The sequence below is a fragment of the Pygocentrus nattereri genome, chromosome 16 (genome assembly GCF_015220715.1).
Source record: "Pygocentrus nattereri isolate fPygNat1 chromosome 16, fPygNat1.pri, whole genome shotgun sequence".
In the NCBI taxonomy this organism is placed as follows: Eukaryota; Metazoa; Chordata; class Actinopteri; order Characiformes; family Serrasalmidae; genus Pygocentrus; species Pygocentrus nattereri.
In genome coordinates, this window is record NC_051226.1 from 4356927 (window position 1) to 4375804 (window position 18878).

Consider the following 18878-nt stretch of genomic DNA (forward strand, 5'->3'; position numbering starts at 1 on the left):
TGTTTCATTATTCAGTCTGCGCTTTTCACACTAATGTAAAACTATATATATATGTATATAACATAATACTATATATAATATAATATAACAATGCTATACATACATATATATAACAATACTATATATAATATAATATAACAATAATATACACACATATATATAACATAATACTATATATAATATAATATACTATAACAACTATATGAATATATATATATATATATATATATATATACATATATATATAAGCAACAACAATCGTTTACACACAACGTAGCATCTACTGCAGAATTAGAAATGGCCATTTCATTGAGTTAGTATTTATTTATTTATTTGTTTATTAATTTATTTGATTGTTTGTTTGTTTATTTGTTTGTTTATTATCTCACAGGTCAGTAGTGACCTGATGTGTCAGTCTTATTTAATTTCATTTAAGGACCTTCAGCTCAGTGTATCTGGACCCACTGCTGGCAAATAAAGAATGAAGCTAGCACTGCTACACCTGCCGGACTCCAGCAGGTCAGGTTTGGTGTATGTGTTTAAGAGGTGTGTGTGTGTGTGTGTGTGTGTGTGTGTGTGTGTGTGTGTGTGTGTTTTGTCTGGAGTGCTGTGCAGGAACATTTTTCCTTCATCGAGGTCTAAACAGTGTAAATGTTCCCTCAGAGCTCCAGCAGTGGTTCTAAGGTCTGATGGTGGAGCTTAAATCAGTTCCTCCAGGTGAAAAGTTGGTATTTGTTCCTTTTCATAACCGAATATTTTAAACAGAGCAGTAGAGTAAAAGCCTGGAGGCGAGGCGAGGCGGGGTGTGTGGAGTCAGTCCAGCTTAGAACAGATCATCTCAGTGGATTCTGGTTCAGTTATGTTCCCTGACTGAAGGCACTGAGATGGAGCCTTGAGGGGACCCCCGGTGATCAGAGGGGTCCTGCCCCAGAGACAGTCTAGGGCCTTTATTTCTGAGTGCGCATTAAACATGAGGCCGTGTATATGAGAGGAAATAGAAACCGAGCAGCGCGCTCTGATCATTTTTCTGAAAGTTGGAGAAGAAAACTTTCAGCCTGACTGTTATTATAAACAGACGAGCCGCATTAATGAAAGAATGGAAAGCGTTTTTATTTTTCCAGCATCCTTCGCTCCCAAGCAGTCGTATGCAAATACGCACCCGTGTTTGAGGCGCTGATTGGCTGACAGCGCAGTCAGATTCCACCGCAGAGAGAGAGAAAAAAAAAGTTTATCTGATTGTAAATCAGGGAGGGAGCTCGCGAGGAGCGGCCGCGCGCAGAGATGCAGGGCTGAAGGATTTGGAGGTCTGAACATCCTGAGGAGAAGCAGGGAGAGGCTCCAGGTGAGTGGAGGCTCCCAAAGCTGGGTTGGTTCGGAAAAGTTGGATGTAAAGTCTACGTGCATTTAAGGTGGGTTTATTGCGTTGATATTACCGCCCGCAGGTTTATAGGCCGTGACGTGTCATTCAAATCAGAAAATCAGAAAAAAGAGAGCAGATGAGCAAAGTGGTCAGACGAGCTGTTTTTCACGTGGCTTTAATGGACGCTGCCAGCTGGAGTTCAGGCTTTTATTGATTAGGGACCGTCATCCTCCTCATTAACGGCGTTTCCATGGTTCTTCATTAAACGCAGTGGATCTATATAGAACCATAAATAAACAGTTGAAGAACCTTTGGGGCGGTTCTTTGCGTGGCCAATAGGTTCTTCTCTGTGATGAAAACAACTGGATTTGGTTCTTTAAAGAATCTTTTTTTTTTAAATAATGGTCTATGTAGCACCTAAAAGGGTTCCACTGGTACTACGAGTCAGAGAACCCTTTTCAGTACCTTTTTTGGCAAGAGTGTATGAAATGAATGTTATTATATATTTATATATATTTATATACCTGCAGCTCTCCGCAGATTTCTGGGCAGAGGCTTAATTTTATATTTGTATAGAGAGAGAAACATATAAATATTGTATCTCCATTTTTTTGTCGTTTTTCACTTTTTGGCATGATTTGAAAGCGCCTGTTGTTCTTTACATTGTGTGTAAATTTCATGAAGATTGGACTAAAAGAAACGGCCCAAAATGACCTGGAAAAAATTCTGGTTCCGTTGACTTGCATTAAAAGTAAAGTAGGTTTTTCCCTGTTCCTGTAAAGTTACCATTTTGGAGATTCGAGGTTTTCTTATATATATATATATATATATATATATATATATATATATATATATATATATATATATATATATATATATACATACACACACATACACACTTATTTAGGACTAACAGATCTGCCTGTTTCCCTCCAGCTCCATCATGCCTCGATCATTTTTGGTCAAAAGCAAAAAGTGCCCCTCACACAGCGCGGCCCGGTTCCTCGAGAGCGACCCTGACGAGCTCGGACGCATCACACGTAAGTGCCCTTTACTCTCTAACGAAGCCTCTTTGATATAAAGTCATTTATACGTTTATCCGTTTTTCGTTATTACTGAAATTCGCGATGACCCCTTAAATGTCCCCTGCTAGCGCGTCAAATGGCTCGAGCACGCGCTGAGCTTCAAACTCAAGTTCCAGTGACGCAGCCTGCGCTCGCGTTGAGGGGGAATCCCACCTAATTTCCATCTTATTAAACGACTGAGACGCAAAGAGCTCCAGTTCAGGGGGTTTGATGAGAAGCCGCAGTCACAGCGTCCGCAACGCAAATCCAGCCGCTTTATTTACTGAGTCTTCTCAGCTTTTATATGTAGTGATAATGTTCATGATGAAACAGTGGAACATAAAGTTCGCAGCATTTCACACCAGACCACTCGGAGTGACTTTGTTTACATCGTAATTTTAGTCATGCGAGAATTTTAAAAACCGGTGGCGTTTCCCTTTAACTTCTCTAGCGGTTTTGGTTACTCGGACGGGCGTAGTTTTCTCCCACCCGTATTCCGACTAATCCCGCCCCCTGTGCTGGGATTGGTCAGTTGCGCGTCCTGCGATAGGACTGGTTTAGGAGTTTGAGTGATTAGCCAATCACTGGCTGATACTGACTGAAAACGGGTGGGAAATGGAAAAGCACCTGTGACTGCAACTGCCCTGCATATAGAAAGCCTCGTCATTGTCTTCATATATATATATATATATATATATATATATATATATATATAGAAGGAGAAAACTCTCCAAACTCTGAATTTAAGTTAATAGAATTTTGGATTTAAAAGAAAAAAAAAATAGAGATAAAAGATTTTGTGCCAGCAGTAACTTTACATCTGCATCAGAAAACGTAAACTATAAATCGTGAATTTTGCACAGGCCACGCTTTATGTTTCATTTTCCACTCAGCCATTAAACAGTAAATGTGCTAGTGTGCTTTTTGTGTTCTCAAACCAACAAAATGTGGTGTGATCAGTGAGTGCCCAAACTTTTGCACACACACATGTCCATTTCAGTGAGCAACCTTCCATTAATTTTCTCAAAACTTACCCAAACCTTAACCATAACTACTACTAGCCTAACCCTGACCCTAAGCTTAACCTTAACCTCCCTTTAAAATGTCTTCACCTCAAAATTTAATATTTGCATTGTAGGGATCCAGCTCGTGGTCCCCACAATGTAGCATAAACCTGGTACACACACGCACACACACACTCTCTCTCTCTCTCTCTCTCTCTCTCTCTATATATATATATATATATATATATATACACACATATATGTATATATATATATATATGTATATATATATATATATATATATATATATATATATATATATATATATGTATATATGTATATATATATATATATATATATATATATATATAGAGTGTGTGTGTGCCTGTATATATATATATATATATATATATATATATGTTATATATATATATATATATATATATATATATATATATATATATATATATATAATTCTCCATTTTGGTTTTGGAGATGCAAGGTTTTCTTCCAACAACAGCGACATACATCTCTGTTATCAGGACAAAACCTTATAAAAAAACTTTCTTTGCTTTTAATGGAAGTCAATGGAACCGGACTTTTCCCAGGTCATTTTCAGCCATTTCTTTTGGTTCATTCATCAGGAATTTTACACACAATGTAAAGAACGACAGGCATTCAAATCATGTCAAAAACTCAAAAATGACAAGATGCGAGGTTTTGTTCCGACAGCAGCGATATGTATACATATCATATTTAATTATCCTAAGTTTATACTAATATTTATACGAATACTAATACAGACAGGTGATTTATTAGTTTGTATTACTAGTAATAAAGCATTTTGAATGTGTTATGTAATGTACTGCCAGACTTGGTTCGCTGTTCAGTTGTTTGTCAGTGAATTAGCAGTTGCTCAATGCTGCTGTCCAGTGGATTCATTTATGTATAACGTCATTGCTTTCCCAGCATTGCTGAGTGTCCTAATACTGCAGTAACTCTAATCCATTCATGACCGAGTCGGACCGCTCAGCACACAGGGAGCGAGTGGACGGTTTGAGACAGTTTACTTCAGAAATCTCTGTTTAACTGTGTCCCACTCTACATGTGATCTTCCCAGCTCCTGCACCAGTCCCGTCTGAGGCAAAGGAGCCTGAGTCTCCCGGGAGCTTGCAGTTAGGTCCCCTCACTGAGCCCTCCCACACAGACCCTTACGCCTACATCAAGGGTGAAGATGAGCCCGAGCGTCCCATCTTGCCTCGGCCTGAGCCTACAGTCACAGCCAGCCGGCCTTACTACATGTCTGGTAAGTGAACTTAGCAGTCAACTGAAATGCCCTTATCTCCTGTGTGATCTAAGCTTTGTAAATCTTTCAGGCAGGTTAGAAAAACAGTATGGATGCTGCTTTCAACACACACAGGTAGCCGCCTTCGTCAAACAGTCAAAATCGTGTCAACAAACACAAAGCTGTCTTCTTTCTCCTCCCGCAGAGCCTCAGATGGCCGAATTCGCGCCCTACTATAAGCCAGGTTATGGGTGGGAGCATCTTTCTTCCCCATTTGATTTCAGACAGATGGGCTTCCACTCCTCCCTCCTCCAACATGCTAATACCCTCTATGGGTCCCACCTAAAGCAAAGCCCAGAAGCCTCACAACCACTGGACTGCAGCACACACTACTCCCCTTCCTCCAACACTTACCACTGCATCACCTGCGACAAGGTGAGTAGAACATTAGCTTGCAGGTTCAGGCCACACCTTCAACATATGACCGCAGTGTGAGAAGAGATTGTTTGGGTGTAGGAGGGGAGAGAACCTCGAGAACTTCAGACACAGTTCTGGGCAGGTTCTGTTGTTTCATCTTTCTGCAGGGCTCCTACACTGTCAAGTAACTATACATATACACTTTATGTAAACACAATACACTTTATAAACGTTAACTTGTTCACAATGAAGGCCAAAATCCGGGACAGTAAAACACACACATTATCAACCTAATACATCCCATCTATATTTTTGAAGAAAAAATATGCATAGCAACTGGGCGACCTCCACGGGGAAATGGCATTTAGTGGCCACTGTGATCGAGGTTGGAGCTAGAAGGCTGGATACGCTGTTCAAGAGCAGATGTAGGACTAAGAGGCAGCGACGGAACTTCATGAGATATCAGCTTGGAAGGTGGAGGGACCTCAGGCATGGTCCTCCCCCCAAACTTCAGTTATTTCATAACTCTATAATGATTCCATCTCAGGTAGCAATCAGATGCAAATCTCTTTTGAAGCATCAGGTTCAGAGCTGGTGTGACAAAAAGTGTACCTAATGGCTTACGGTTTTGGGTAATAGGTCACCTGAGAACCGTCCGTTTGCAGTGTCTGATTGTTGATTTTAGGGGACAGATAGAATTGTAAATATGCGCACCTGTTCTTCCGGTGTCTTCCAGGTGTTCTCCACTCCTCATGGCCTGGAGGTCCACGTGAGACGTTCTCACAGTGGCACACGGCCCTTCGGATGCAGCATCTGCAGGAAGACCTTCGGCCATGCAGTTAGCTTAGAGCAACACATGAACGTCCACTCTCAGGTAATAACTCAACAATAACCGCCGATTTTCCGTCTTTCACGAAAAGACTTTCCGAACATGTTAGGAATTCACGCATGGGCCACCAAAAGCAACCCTGGGCCCCGTTTCAACGGTTTTGTGCTCACATACCTCAACCCATTTCACACAATCCCCATTTCAAACCCTTTTCAAAGCCAATTAGCAATAATACTTTATGATGTGTAAAATTACAACATCACAAGGTTCTTTTTTAAAGCTTATAGCCGCCCGTCTACAACATCCAGCATAGATCAGCCTGCCTGGCCACCGGCAAAACCAGCACTGGTCGTGTTTTGATTGCTGGCATGCTGGTCAGCAGCTATGGAAGCTATTAGGCTGATCACTAGCAAAACCAGTATATGTTGTGTTTTAGATGCTGGGATCCTAATAAATCTGCTTTTTAGAGTGACAGATAAAGCAATTATTCACAAAATGTGTGTAAATTATGTTAAAACTTCTTAAAATTGGTTTGCATTATGCAGTTTGCATGGCTAGTTAGCTTACTGAGGTTAACTGGCACATCCAGGTGGTGAGTCAAAGCTGGCAAGGGCGTGTTAACATAGTACTGAAACGGGTCCCTATGTTACACATGTGACCAGTCATAGCACAAAGTGAGGAGGAGACGCTGACCAGTGGGTTTTTCCCTCAGAACATGCTTGCTAGGTTAGCTTCAGTGCTCTAATGGCAGTCGTGGGCTGGAGGTTAGGAAACCGGCCCTGTGACCGGAAGGTTGCCGGTTCGATCCCCAGTGCCGACAGTCCATGACTGAGGTGTCCTTGAGCAAGACACCTAACCCCCAATTGCTCCCCGGGTGCTGTTGATAGGGCTGCCCACCGCTCTGGGCAAGTGTGCTCACTGCCCCCTAGTGTGTGTGTGTGTATCCACTAGTGTGTATGTGGTGTTTCACTTCACGGATGGGTTCAATGCGGAGGTGGAATTTCCCCGTTTGTGGGATTAAAACAGCTAAATCTGGTCCATTAGTGAGGTGTGGAAATGTTGGCGCTGTTGTTGTTGCTACCAGTGGGACCTGCCTGGTTTATGCTGGTCCAGTCTTGTCTGGTGCTGGTGTATCTGCTAACCCAGTATACCAGCATCCAAAACACAACATATGCCAATTCTTCTGGGGACCAACCAAACATCTGATCTACGCTGATTTTTCTAGCAGGGAGGTCACAAAAGCTTATAGCCATACAAAACAATTATTTCAAGAATCAAAAATCAGTGTAGATCAGATTTTTGGTCTCCAGCAAATTTGGCATATGTTGTGTTTTGGATGCTGGTGTGTTGGGTTACCAGATAAACCAGCGCCAGACAAGCACTGGACCAGCATAAACCAGCACAGACCAGTGTTTTTCAGCAGGGCTTTAGCTTACTAACCAGCAAGATAGCAGAGTAAAGTTATATCAGCAGTGATGCAGAACAGATTGAGTACTTTGATACATAAATCCCAGTTTAAATACAGAAAATCAAATGTTTGCAGTATTTTAAAGTATTTTATTGCTTAATGCTTATAAACAGCTCTGGCCACCATTCAAAAAAGGGAAATGTGTCAGTAATTTCTGGACTGTTCTGCTGCTGAAATGAGCACTAGTGTTTACTCAATCCCTCTCAAAGGGCTCATCTAATAAACTTAACTTGAGCGAATAAAGTCAAGGAATGGCCTTTAAGGAGGCATTAGGAATGGTGAGATATGGGCATTTTAAAAGTCATGAAAAAGGCAGCTATATACAAACTGTATACCAAGCTAAAATATTCCTCCAGTAAAAGTAGAAGTTCCTCCCTTTAGACCTCCACTTGAGTAAAAGTACTAAAGTATTTCCCTTCAAATGTACTTAAGTATAAAGTAAAAGTACTAAAAGAGTAATTCTGGCTCTGATCTGGTCCTGTTATCATTTTTATAACCAGACTGGCTTCATGAACTCATTTCAGGTGAAAGTCCTCCAGCGTCTCTCTTGGTAAACCAGTCTTTTAATAGAACGTCATTAATTAGTGACGCTGACGTCTATTAAAATGATCAGAAGCACAAAACACTGAAGGTAAACAGTTTCCATCAGGGAGAACCGAGTGGCTCTGAAATCACTTTTTACACACAAGCAAAGTTTCAGTTTCAGATTTATTTACAACTTAGTTCCAAGTTTAAGTTGAATAAAAACTGGCTTTAAACTCAGGATCACAGATGAGCTCCTTTACTATGTTGATCTGTAGGCGTCTGTTCATAAACATAAACCAGCCCAAACTCATTTACTATAAAATGAAATGGTGTTTGTAGAAATTCAGAAAAAAGCCGCGTCAGTCTCGACTGCATATGTGGACATATTTCTATATTGAGCTCTATTTACACAAAGTTAGGTTAGTTCATCATTTATGTTGAACAGACTCTCCCAAAGTTTTACGCTGCTGCGCTGACGTTGAACCGCGTGCTGCACTGGGTCGGTATGACCAACAGGTCAAAACCAGCTCTAAACAAAGTGACCGCTGGGCCCTGATTGGTGCTCTGGCTTTGCGCTTCTTTCGTTTTGACATGTTACGTTTTTATACACACAGAAACCAAAAGGAACGACAGATTTCTCAGAATGTAGGAGGAAAAAGTTGGATATTAGACTCTGAAATGTAGTGGAGTGAAAGGAAAAAGTCGCCCAGAACGGAGAAACTTCAGTACAGATACACCAAAAATACTAAAGTACAGAAACTAATTACATTTACTCAGTTACTCAGTTACTCAGTTACTCAGTTACTGTCCACCAGTGATTAAAATTAAGTTTAGGCCTTTGAAGAAGCTAAAATTTGTATAGCCCTCCAAACTGTTTTGTCCTTAGTGTAATTTTAAAAGACAAAATTTGGATAAGTGTTGGTTTGTTTGTTTGCTAACTAGCAAGCTGGCAGACTAAAGTAATGAACTTATACTGTGTACAACAAATGGAAAGGTTTACTTCATAAAGCTTCGTTTGGTTCAGTGCTGGCTTCCACCTCATTGTCTCACAGTTACACGCTGGTTGCAGTCTTTCTTAGATATCGATAGAGTTAATAGAGTAAAGCCAGGTGCAGTGAGGATGTGGCTGAATGGAATTGAAGACATTAAAGCTCCAGCAGTGGTTCTAAGGTCTGGTCGTGAAGCTTAAATCAGTTCCTCCAGGTGAAAAGTTGGTATTTGTTCCTTTTCATAACCGAATGTTTTAAATCAGATCAGTAGATTAAAAGCCTGGAGGCGAGGCGAGGCGGGGGGTGTGGAGTCAGTACAGCTTAGAACAGATCATTTCAGTGGATTCTGGTTCAGTTATGTTCCCTGACTGAAGGCACTGAGATGGAGCCTTGAGGGTCCCACCCCAGTGACAACAGGGGGACTGCCCCAGTGCCAGTCTAGTACGTCTTTTTCTGAGAGTGGGTGTGGGTGGAGGGTAAAAGGGGAAGTATAAACATGTTTGTCATTTTATGTATTTAAAATAAAATTTGATTACAAAAACTAAATAAAGCCTATTTTGAAGGTGGCAAATTGATTGTTGTAGTTCTCAAATATTATATTATTTTAGAGGGTTTTTTTTTCCATGAGTGACTTGAAGTCAACGCATTTTTTTTTGTTTGCATGAAAAGGAGAAAAGTTTCGAGTGCAAGATGTGCGGGAAGACATTCAAGCGCTCCTCTACGCTGTCCACACACCTGCTGATCCATTCAGACACTCGTCCGTACCCCTGCCAGTACTGCGGCAAGAGGTTCCACCAGAAATCGGACATGAAGAAGCACACCTACATCCACACAGGTGAGCAGGGCGAGCAAACGGGTTGTGCGATGGCATCAATCCTGGACAGCTCTGAGACTTTGATAGCAAAACTGCTTTGTTTTCTCCGCGCTGTTTCCAAGAGCGATATACCTGCAGATAAATCAAGAAATGAAAACTAAACAAATGCGCAGCTGATTTGCATATCTGATTTCCCTGTTTTGCTGAGGCCTCTGTGAAAGCTTCCTCCACAGGCCTGTCACAGCCGACTAGAACGCTCCCAATGAAACTGTACAAATCTGGAGAGCATGCAAATCCGTCGCCTCGATTTTAGGCAAAGATTTTACAGTCTAATTCGGACCTGCTTGGAAGTTTAGCCTGTGCTGCGTTCATGGCCACATTGACACTGGGACGTTTCTGACTTCCAAGTGAGAAAAATCCGCCTGGACATCTCTCCAGCTCAGAATGTCCTCTTGGAAAGTCCGAGTTGTGGTTCCATGCCCTCTCCCCCGACAGGGCAGCACACTAAGAAGCGATAGTGTATGTTTTGAGCATTTTAAACAGATTTTAAACAGAGTTTCTATTGGGGCATGTTGTATGATTTCTGGATGATTCTCTAAATTCACTATTAATATATGAAATAATTGAAATAATTGAATGGGGAATTGCCACAGCCTGCATCCACGTTTATCCTCTTTTTGCCAAGAGGTCATTCTGCCAGAGGAACGGAAATCAGCTCAGGTATTTTAATTACCCGCATAGCAAGAAGATCACGGGCCACTGGTGGTCCACTGACGACAAAGCTGGTGGCCGTTTCGCTCATCGTTTTCCAGGCGGTCCACTAGTAGTTAAGCAGATTTTTAGAAAAATAAAGCTGATCTAAATCTAGTTATTTTTTCTTTCTTTCTTTCTTTTATTTTCTTTTATTTATTTATCCTTTGGGGGCAGTCATGGGCTGGAGCTTAGGGAACCAGTTTGTGACTGGAAGGTTGCTGGTTCGATCCCCAGAGCCAGCAGGGCATGGCTGAAGTGCCTTTGAGCAAGACACCTAACCCCCAACTGCTCCCTGGGTGCTGTGGATCGGGCTGCCCACCGTTCCGGCTCAAGTGTGCTCACTGCCTCCTAGTGTGTGTGTGTGTGCTCACTAGTGTGTATGTGGTGTTTCCCTGCACAGATGGGTTAAATGCGGAGGTGAAATTCCCTCCTGTGGGACTAATTGAGGGTAACTTCTTATTGTATAGTGATTTAAGTCAATACTTTTAAGAGTAATCTTTTAAATAATGTAAGGTACGTCCAGAAATACACAAAACATTTAGATAAAGAATCTTGACTTATCTTGACGTCAGTTTGCTCAAAAATGACAGCAAAGATGCTAAAATGAATGTTCCATGCAACATTGACAGAACTGTATTTGGATGTACATTCGTTTTATTCCTCTTTGCTGCCGTTTCTGAATCAACCGATTTTAAGATTTGAAATCATGATACACTTATTTCTCACTTGCTCTTCTAAATCTTTTCTATTAATGCTAAAAGTCACTAAACAAAGCTATGCCTTTGAAATGAGCTGACTGACGAGGAGATATTAATCTTACTGTATCTGTCTGTTGACTGTCTTCACCTGGAGCACCTGGTTAGAACGGCTTGTCCCAGCCGTTCATCGGTTATATGAGGGCGTGAGCTGCTGCCTCGGAGCAGCCAGTTCATCATACAAATGAGTTCGCCACACCAAATCTATACAAATCTAGTTCGATGCAACATTTTCAACCAAATCATTAAATATTAGACCTATTTTTGAATGGTTTATAATGTTTATCTTAGTGTATGTTTTAAAATGTGCATTTAAAAACTGCATATTGCATAAAGTCGTAGGGGAGCCCACATTATCTAGCCAGCAGAAACAATGTATGCTTGCTATCTGGGTAATATAAAAAATTAAGTATTATTCCTCCCATAACATGTTATCAGATTAACTAGGACACTGTTGGGACTAGGACTGGGCAATATGGCATTATTTATCATTAATCTCAATATGCTTTAATGAGCATATTGTGGATATTCTCAGTGCTTAAGGACACAACCCACCTGTATGTTTCACTACAAAGAGAACACAGCAGTGTGTGAAATGCAGACTATAATTTACTATATTCATATTTCTGATAGTATGTTTTAGGGTTGGCATTATTTTATCTGTTATCTTCAGTTTATCAGATATCAGAAAAATATATATTGTGAGAAAATATGTAGTGTGAAATTTTACTTGAAGTATCGTGATGTTTGTGCCACATCGCCCACCTACAGTGGTGACTATGCGTTGAACTGCTAGCGAGCAATGAGGGGCGAAAGGAGAGGAGTGAGAACTTCCTGCTGTGAAAACAATTCACAGCCCTTCACAAAGATGGTCAGGCTGAGGAAAATGGACAACACAACTGCAGATTTCTTCATATTGCACAGTTTTGTAGTGCTGTTACCTCACAGCAAGAAAGGCCCGGGTTCGATTCTCCGGCCGGGCGACCAGGGTCTTTTCTTTGTGCATATTCTCCCTGTGTCTGTGTGGGTTTTCCTCCCACAGTCCAAAGACATGCAGTCAAGCATCTTTGAGCTAAATCGCCCCTAGATGTGATTAATATACATCGCTGTTGTCTGAAGAAAACCTCACATCTCCAAAATGGGAACTTTACAGGAGAAGGAAAAAACATACTTCACTTTTAATGCAAGTCAATGGAACCAGAGATATTTCCAAGTAGTTTTGGGTCGTTTCTTTTAGTCCATTCATCATGAAATTTAGAGACAGTTCAAAGGATAACAGGCATTTTCATATTATGACAAAAACTGAAAAATGGACAAAAAAGGACATACAAGGTTTTCTTCCAGCAACAGCGATATGTCTGTGTGTCTGTCCAGGGTATTTCTTGCCTTCCGCCAAATGAGCACTGGGATAGGGTCCGGCACCCCTCACAACCCAGGAGGATAAATGGCTTAGAAAATGAATTATTTGTTTGTTCAGACAAAAATCTAGTTCGCTTACAGTTTTTAAAATCCTACAAATATCTCTTAAAATATATATACCGTGTATATACAGTCAGCGTTATTGAAAAAAAAGAATGCATAGCACATACACTCACCGGCCACTTTATTAGGTACACTAGTAACCTTGCTAGTAAAAGGCTGGACCCCCTTTTGCCTTCAGAACTGCTTTAATTCTTCATGCCAGACTTTCAACAAGGTGTTGGAAACGTTCCTCAGAGATTCTGGTTGGTTATTTGAGTTCCTGTTGTCTTTCTATCATCTGGAACCAGTCTGCCCGTTCTCCTCTGACCTCTCACATCAACAAGGCGTTTTCGTCCACACAACTGACCGCTCACTGGATATTTCCTCTTTTTCGGACCGTTCTCTGTAAACCCTAGAGATGGTTATGTGTGAAAATCCCAGCAGATCAGCAGTTTCTGAAATACTCAGACCAGCCCGTCTGGCACCAACAACCACGCCACGTTCAAAGCCCCTTAAATCCCCTTTCTTCCCCGTTCTGATGCTCGGTCTGCACTTCAGCAAGTCGTCTTGACCACCTCTACATGCATAAATGCAGTGAGTTGCAGCCGTGTGATTGGCTGATTAGCTATCTGTGTTAACAAGCAACTGTACCTAATAAAGTGGCCGGTGAGTGTATATAGATAAATGAAGAACTAACCAAACCACTTTTTAATTCCAGTGGAAAAGCTTTTATGTGCATTCTCTAGGTAAACAAACTCTAGTGTACCGATACCATCCACTTTTTTTCCGATTTCAAACAGCTGAGCTGCATGAACACTTCTACGTTATGAATGCAGCACCAGTCCTTTTCTCTTCATAGGTGTAACCACGTGTGTCTGTTGCTCCATGCACTTTTCTTTCTCTTTTAATTCTGCTTTGTTGTTGGTCTGCGACAGGTGAGAAACCGCACAAATGCCAGGTGTGCGGCAAAGCGTTCAGCCAGAGCTCCAACCTCATCACTCACAGCCGCAAGCACACAGGCTTCAAGCCCTTTGGCTGCGAGATCTGCTCCAAGGGCTTCCAGAGGAAGGTGGACCTCCGTAGACACCATGAGAGCCAGCACAGCCTGAAATGATGGCAGGCCGGACAGTCAATCGCTGACCAGTCATCGAGAAAGTCCTCTTGTGCTGGCAGGGCTGCAACACAGCACATGGGATGAAGACCATATTCTACAAACTTCAGTGCGAGCATTTTTAAACGCACCCGAGACTCATTTCCGCTCTCCAGAACTCCACGGCACAGTTGTACGGGTGGTGCCGAACATGGGCTGTTTATTGCGTCATCTTGGAATTCATCCAGGTGCAAGGTACAAAAGAAATGTATAAACAACTTTCTGCATCATTTCTATATTACCACACATTTTCAGCCCATCTGACTAATATCATGAATGAGTAGCTCAGTTACTTGTTCATCATCTCAGTCATATATTTAGCTGTGGTCATTTTCTTAAAGGCGAATTCCGATTTTCTGCATAATTCAGCCACTGAGATGCAAACAAAGTCAGAGTGGTTTAATGTGATATTGTAGAGAAACTTACCAGCTTGGTTTTCTTTACAGTGGTGGTGATGGGAACCAGGGGTCACCGTGTCTACAACACAGATATAGCCATTTTATTTACTATTCTTCGGACTTTTTATACAAAATGCTGATAATGAATTATAAAACTAAAACTCTTTTGTCTTACGGCACCCTACAGGTACCCCTCCATTCGGAATGTATTTACAATAACATATGCTGGTCCAAAACCTTCTCAAAGCATCAGACAGTGTTCATAAACATCTCATGTAGTAACTTTCTCTGAGAGGCATTAAACACCCCAAACGTCTGGTTCCCGTCGCCACCGCTGTGAAGAGTGTTGATTCTATAATGTAGCATTTCACATTAAGCCACCCTGAAGGACTTTGTTTACATCGTAACCATTTAATTATGCCGAAATTTGGAGAAATGGGTGGAATCCCCCTTTACGTGTCCTTGAGGGCTGTACAAATGGGTGACAAATTAAAGGGAGCTTGAAAAAGTAAAGAAAACCTAACAAGTGCAGACGTACAATTAAGCATGCTGCCGTGATCTGTGGCACGTGTACAAAGCTGAGTGGCCCAAGTTGACCTCAAGTTTGGATCAAGAGGAAAAGATTTGTGACTTTCAAAGAGGTTTCATTTCATTACTGGAGCACAAACAGCAGGAGTTTCAGTCACAAAGACGACGAGCGTTTCAGTAGAAACAGTGGCTAAAGTGAAATCTGCGTTTAGATCTGTGGGAAAGACATCAGTAAACAGAGCTGGATACGTACGGAAAACCAGAAAAGCAACTGTCGTTACGGAGAATGTGGATGCAGGATAGTGTCAGCAAGAACAGGCCATCCAGAACTACATAATCGGGGACGTTGTGGCAGGACTGCAGTGCAGAAACCTCTCATTAGGGGGTCAAAACAACAGACACTGGTCTACTGACATGCGGAAAACCATGTTCTCCACATGTGAGCAGCGCATGTGCAGTAGATATCAAGAGAGCAGTGCAGGTCTGAAGGCTTGAAGGGGTCTGTTGCTGTGGGGGAGCATTGCTGACATAGTTTGGGTCAACTTGCGCCCTTAGAGGGAAGGGTCACCGAGAATACAAAGTTATTCTGGCTGATCTTATTTATACTATGAAACATTAATGGTGCTGCTGGTGGAAGAAAACCTTGCATCTCCAAAATAGTAACTTTACAGGAGAAGGAAAAAACTTACTTGACTCCTAATGTAAGTCAATGGAACCAGAGTTTTCCCCGTGTCATTTTGGGTCATTTCTTTTAGTCCAGTCATCGTGAAATTTACACACAATGTAAAGGGCAGCAGGTATTTTCATAATATGATAAAAACCGAAAAACGACAAAAACGGAGATGCGAGGTTTTCCTCCGACCGCAGCGATATCCCGAGTGGTAGAGGCCTCCTCCAGAATGACCATCCAAAAAAGAACATGTGGACTCACTGACTGGCTATATGGACATTAAAACTATGTAAATCACATGCTGAGGCCTTCACTTGAACACCTATGGCACGTTACTGACTGATGTTAGACAGATCTCTCCACCAGATCACCCAGTGAGGGAATATTATCCATATATGAGGGAACGTTATCCATCCGGCAGACTTTAGGCCAAGGTCCACTGAAGCCGTTCTGGTAGAGCTTGTCGGCCCAACACCCTGTGGTGTTTTTCCCTTTAAAGGGCCCATGTCTTATATTTCTCTTGTGTTTGATATTTTCTCCCCTTATGATGTGATGATGTTTGCGTGGGTTTATGGAAAACAGTCATATTTCTTTTCATATAGAATAAAACAGACTGTTTTTGCACTGTGCCTTGAAGTGTGATATATGCAAAATAAGCTCTGTTCTCGCCCTCCACCGTGCCTTGTTGACAAAGCAGGCCGGGCTGAAACACTCCTTATGACTTCGGTGTGAGTGGGCGGGGCTAATCTGCTGAAAATGTGATGGGTTTTGTGGCAGAACCGTTCAAAGTGGACTGTTTTCACTTCATATCTGAGCTGTACGAAGTGGAGAGTGGACTTTAACCGTGTTTACATACTGCATCGAACTCTTACTAAAAAAAAAAAATGCCCCCATGATGTGCCCCCTTTACTTTGTCACCCACCTGTATGTTCTTTTACATGAATGTTATTTAAGGCGAGAATTGTAACTTAAGTTCAGCAAATGCTATTTATGGAATATGTTTTTGTTCTAAACTACATGCAAACGCTCCCCTGTCTGGATAAAAGTTGCAAAAAAAGTGCAGAAGATGAAAGAAGGGGCGCTCAGAGTGGTAAATGGCTAGGAGGACAAATGGACAGAGGCAGCGTGTGTTACGTATGTAAATGCCTGAGCTCTCTCTGTCCAACCTGAAGCCTGATATGAAACACGAGATGGCCCTGGAAAGAGTGCCTGGCTGTGTTTGCCTTTCGCGTGTCCGCCCTGTAGAGGATCCGGATGCACAGTTCCCGTTGGCTTTGCGGTCGCTCCTGCACTTTTTTCTGCCCCAGGCAGGGCGAAATCTCTGTGCGATAGAGCTTCATTCAAATGTGTACCTGGAACTCTGCATGCAAATCTCCTGTCAAGCGGGTTTGTAAACTTCAAGGGACTGGATGGACGGACTCCGTGGCCTGGCACGTAGGGAGAAAGCAGCTTTAACGTAAATTCCTTTGGGCTTTGTGCAGGGGGAGTCACAAAGCAGAAGATTTACATAGCTTGGTAACTTGCAAACAGTGTCTTTGGGTTTGAGTTCTCTGTAAAAGAAAACAACAACAAAACAACAAGGGTGCCATGTTATCACAAGGCTGCTGTTCCAGACACTAAAGTGAGAGATTTGCAGACACTCCCATCTCTCCCATCAATCCAGTCCCAACTACTTTGACAAGCAAATTCCTAATGACACCGCTGAGCACACACCAGCTCCCTCAAACAAAAGAGACAGTTAGGAAAATCCCATAGCAGCACGATATGCCCTTTTATGGGCACTTCATTTCCTTGTCTTTGTTTGGACTGTTATTTATGACAATAGCAATGAAATAAAGAGGTTTTCACTTGACGTGTGTTTATTCATTTACTGGGTACCTCATTGATTTAGCATGGCTTTAAATATGCATATGCAGGATTACGTGTGCAAAAGTCTGGGCACCCCTGGTCAAGTGATGCGTCTTTGCTGAATTGGCAGTAAACGCACCTCCTCTACACAGAACGCGGGGAACACGCGTCTTTCTCACGCGTGTTTACGTCTTGCCTGCGGGGTTGAACGTATTGGGAAAAGTGGGACATAATGTGGCCCGTGCAAAAGTGATGGCACACTTTATATTTCATATGTGTGTTTTTTCCAGTATGCGGCGGCACCATTTGCACAAAAACACCATGTTTAGGTTTGTTCCCTGTAGATGATTTTGTTCATTTTCATCTCACAAAAACACGTAATTTGACATCATACGCTTAACATGGGATGATGTAATTAAGTGGACTGTTTTTTTTCTATTTACTAATCTACATTGATGTTCATAATGGATTTTGCCCCAGTCGACAGCATTGAGCTGCGATCTTCTTCACAATAAACGAGTTACAGATGTAATAAGAAAGCCAGTATGTGTAGCAACATTTGGTCAGCTGACCCTCTAAATGGCCAGGGTTCGCCTGCAGGCCCAAGGTTTTATCACACACTTGAATAACCTAAGAACAGCTGATCCAGTTTGCACTGAGGTCCCTGTGGTTACTGAGTAATGAGCCTTAGTGTGTAATCAGACTGGGATTTTAAGAGGGAATTTAAAGGGGAATCTCATAGATTTTTTCTAAATTTCTGCCGAAATGAATAAGATGTACCTAAAGTCGTTCATTCTCGAGAAAATTAGAGTCAGAATGGTTCACAGTGGTGGTGATAGGAACCAGACGTCTGAAGGGTTTAATAATAAATGTAAAAAGCTCCCTCACGGAAAAGTTGAGGGTTGTGAATACACTACCTGACTTCTGAGACATTGTGATATTTTTGAGATGATTTTGGCCTAAAATGCATTTTTTAAAAATACTTTTATGGTGGAGAGGTATGTGCATTTTTCAGATTTAAGTTTCAAAATCTACTGCCAGTCCACACAGTCCATATGTAGAACGTTAAATACAGTAAAAACAGCCTGGTTGGAGTGGATTAACATATACCGGTTACACTTTACATTGTGTGTGAATTTCATGGTGAGTGGGCTAAAAGAAACGGCCCAGTATGACTTAGAAAAAGTCTGGTTCCATTGACTTACATTAAAAGTAAAGTAGGTTTTTTCCCTTCTGCTGTAAAGTGGAGATACGAGGTTTTCTTCTGACAACAGCGAAACATCAGTCTTAAAGACAGCAATAAAAATGGCCTGTTTAACCCCACAGGGAGGCCAAAGCCTGACAGCAGGCCCAAAGTTTTATTACACGCTTCAATAACCTGAGAATAGCTCAGCCAGTTTACACTGAAGCCCCTGCAGTTGCTGAATAATAAGCCTTAGTACTGTATATAATAATGCTGAGATTTTAAGGGGTTCATTCTAAGGGATAGAGAGAGGTTGTAAAATATTAATTATGATATTTTGGTACATTAATTTGGAATATGTAGGGCCCTTTCACGGC

General features: G+C 41.7%; 1 protein-coding gene across 2 annotated transcripts; it reads left to right on the forward strand.

The window, feature by feature from the left end:
• The first annotated feature begins 1236 nt into the window (after positions 1–1236).
• gfi1b (growth factor independent 1B transcription repressor) lies at positions 1237–17322 on the forward strand. Of its 2 annotated transcripts, none has more exons than XM_017725096.2 (7): positions 1237–1342; positions 2297–2400; positions 4549–4734; positions 4919–5148; positions 5867–6004; positions 9611–9776; positions 13660–17322. In XM_017725096.2, the coding sequence occupies exons 2-7, from the start codon at positions 2304–2306 to the stop codon at positions 13836–13838; spliced, it is 996 nt and encodes a 331-aa protein (XP_017580585.2). In that variant the 5' UTR covers positions 1237–1342; positions 2297–2303; the 3' UTR covers positions 13839–17322. The 2 variants fall into 2 exon arrangements, with proteins under 2 accessions (XP_017580585.2, XP_017580584.2); XM_017725095.2 differs by having other exon boundaries at positions 1239–1409.
• The last annotated feature ends 1556 nt before the right edge of the window (positions 17323–18878 follow it).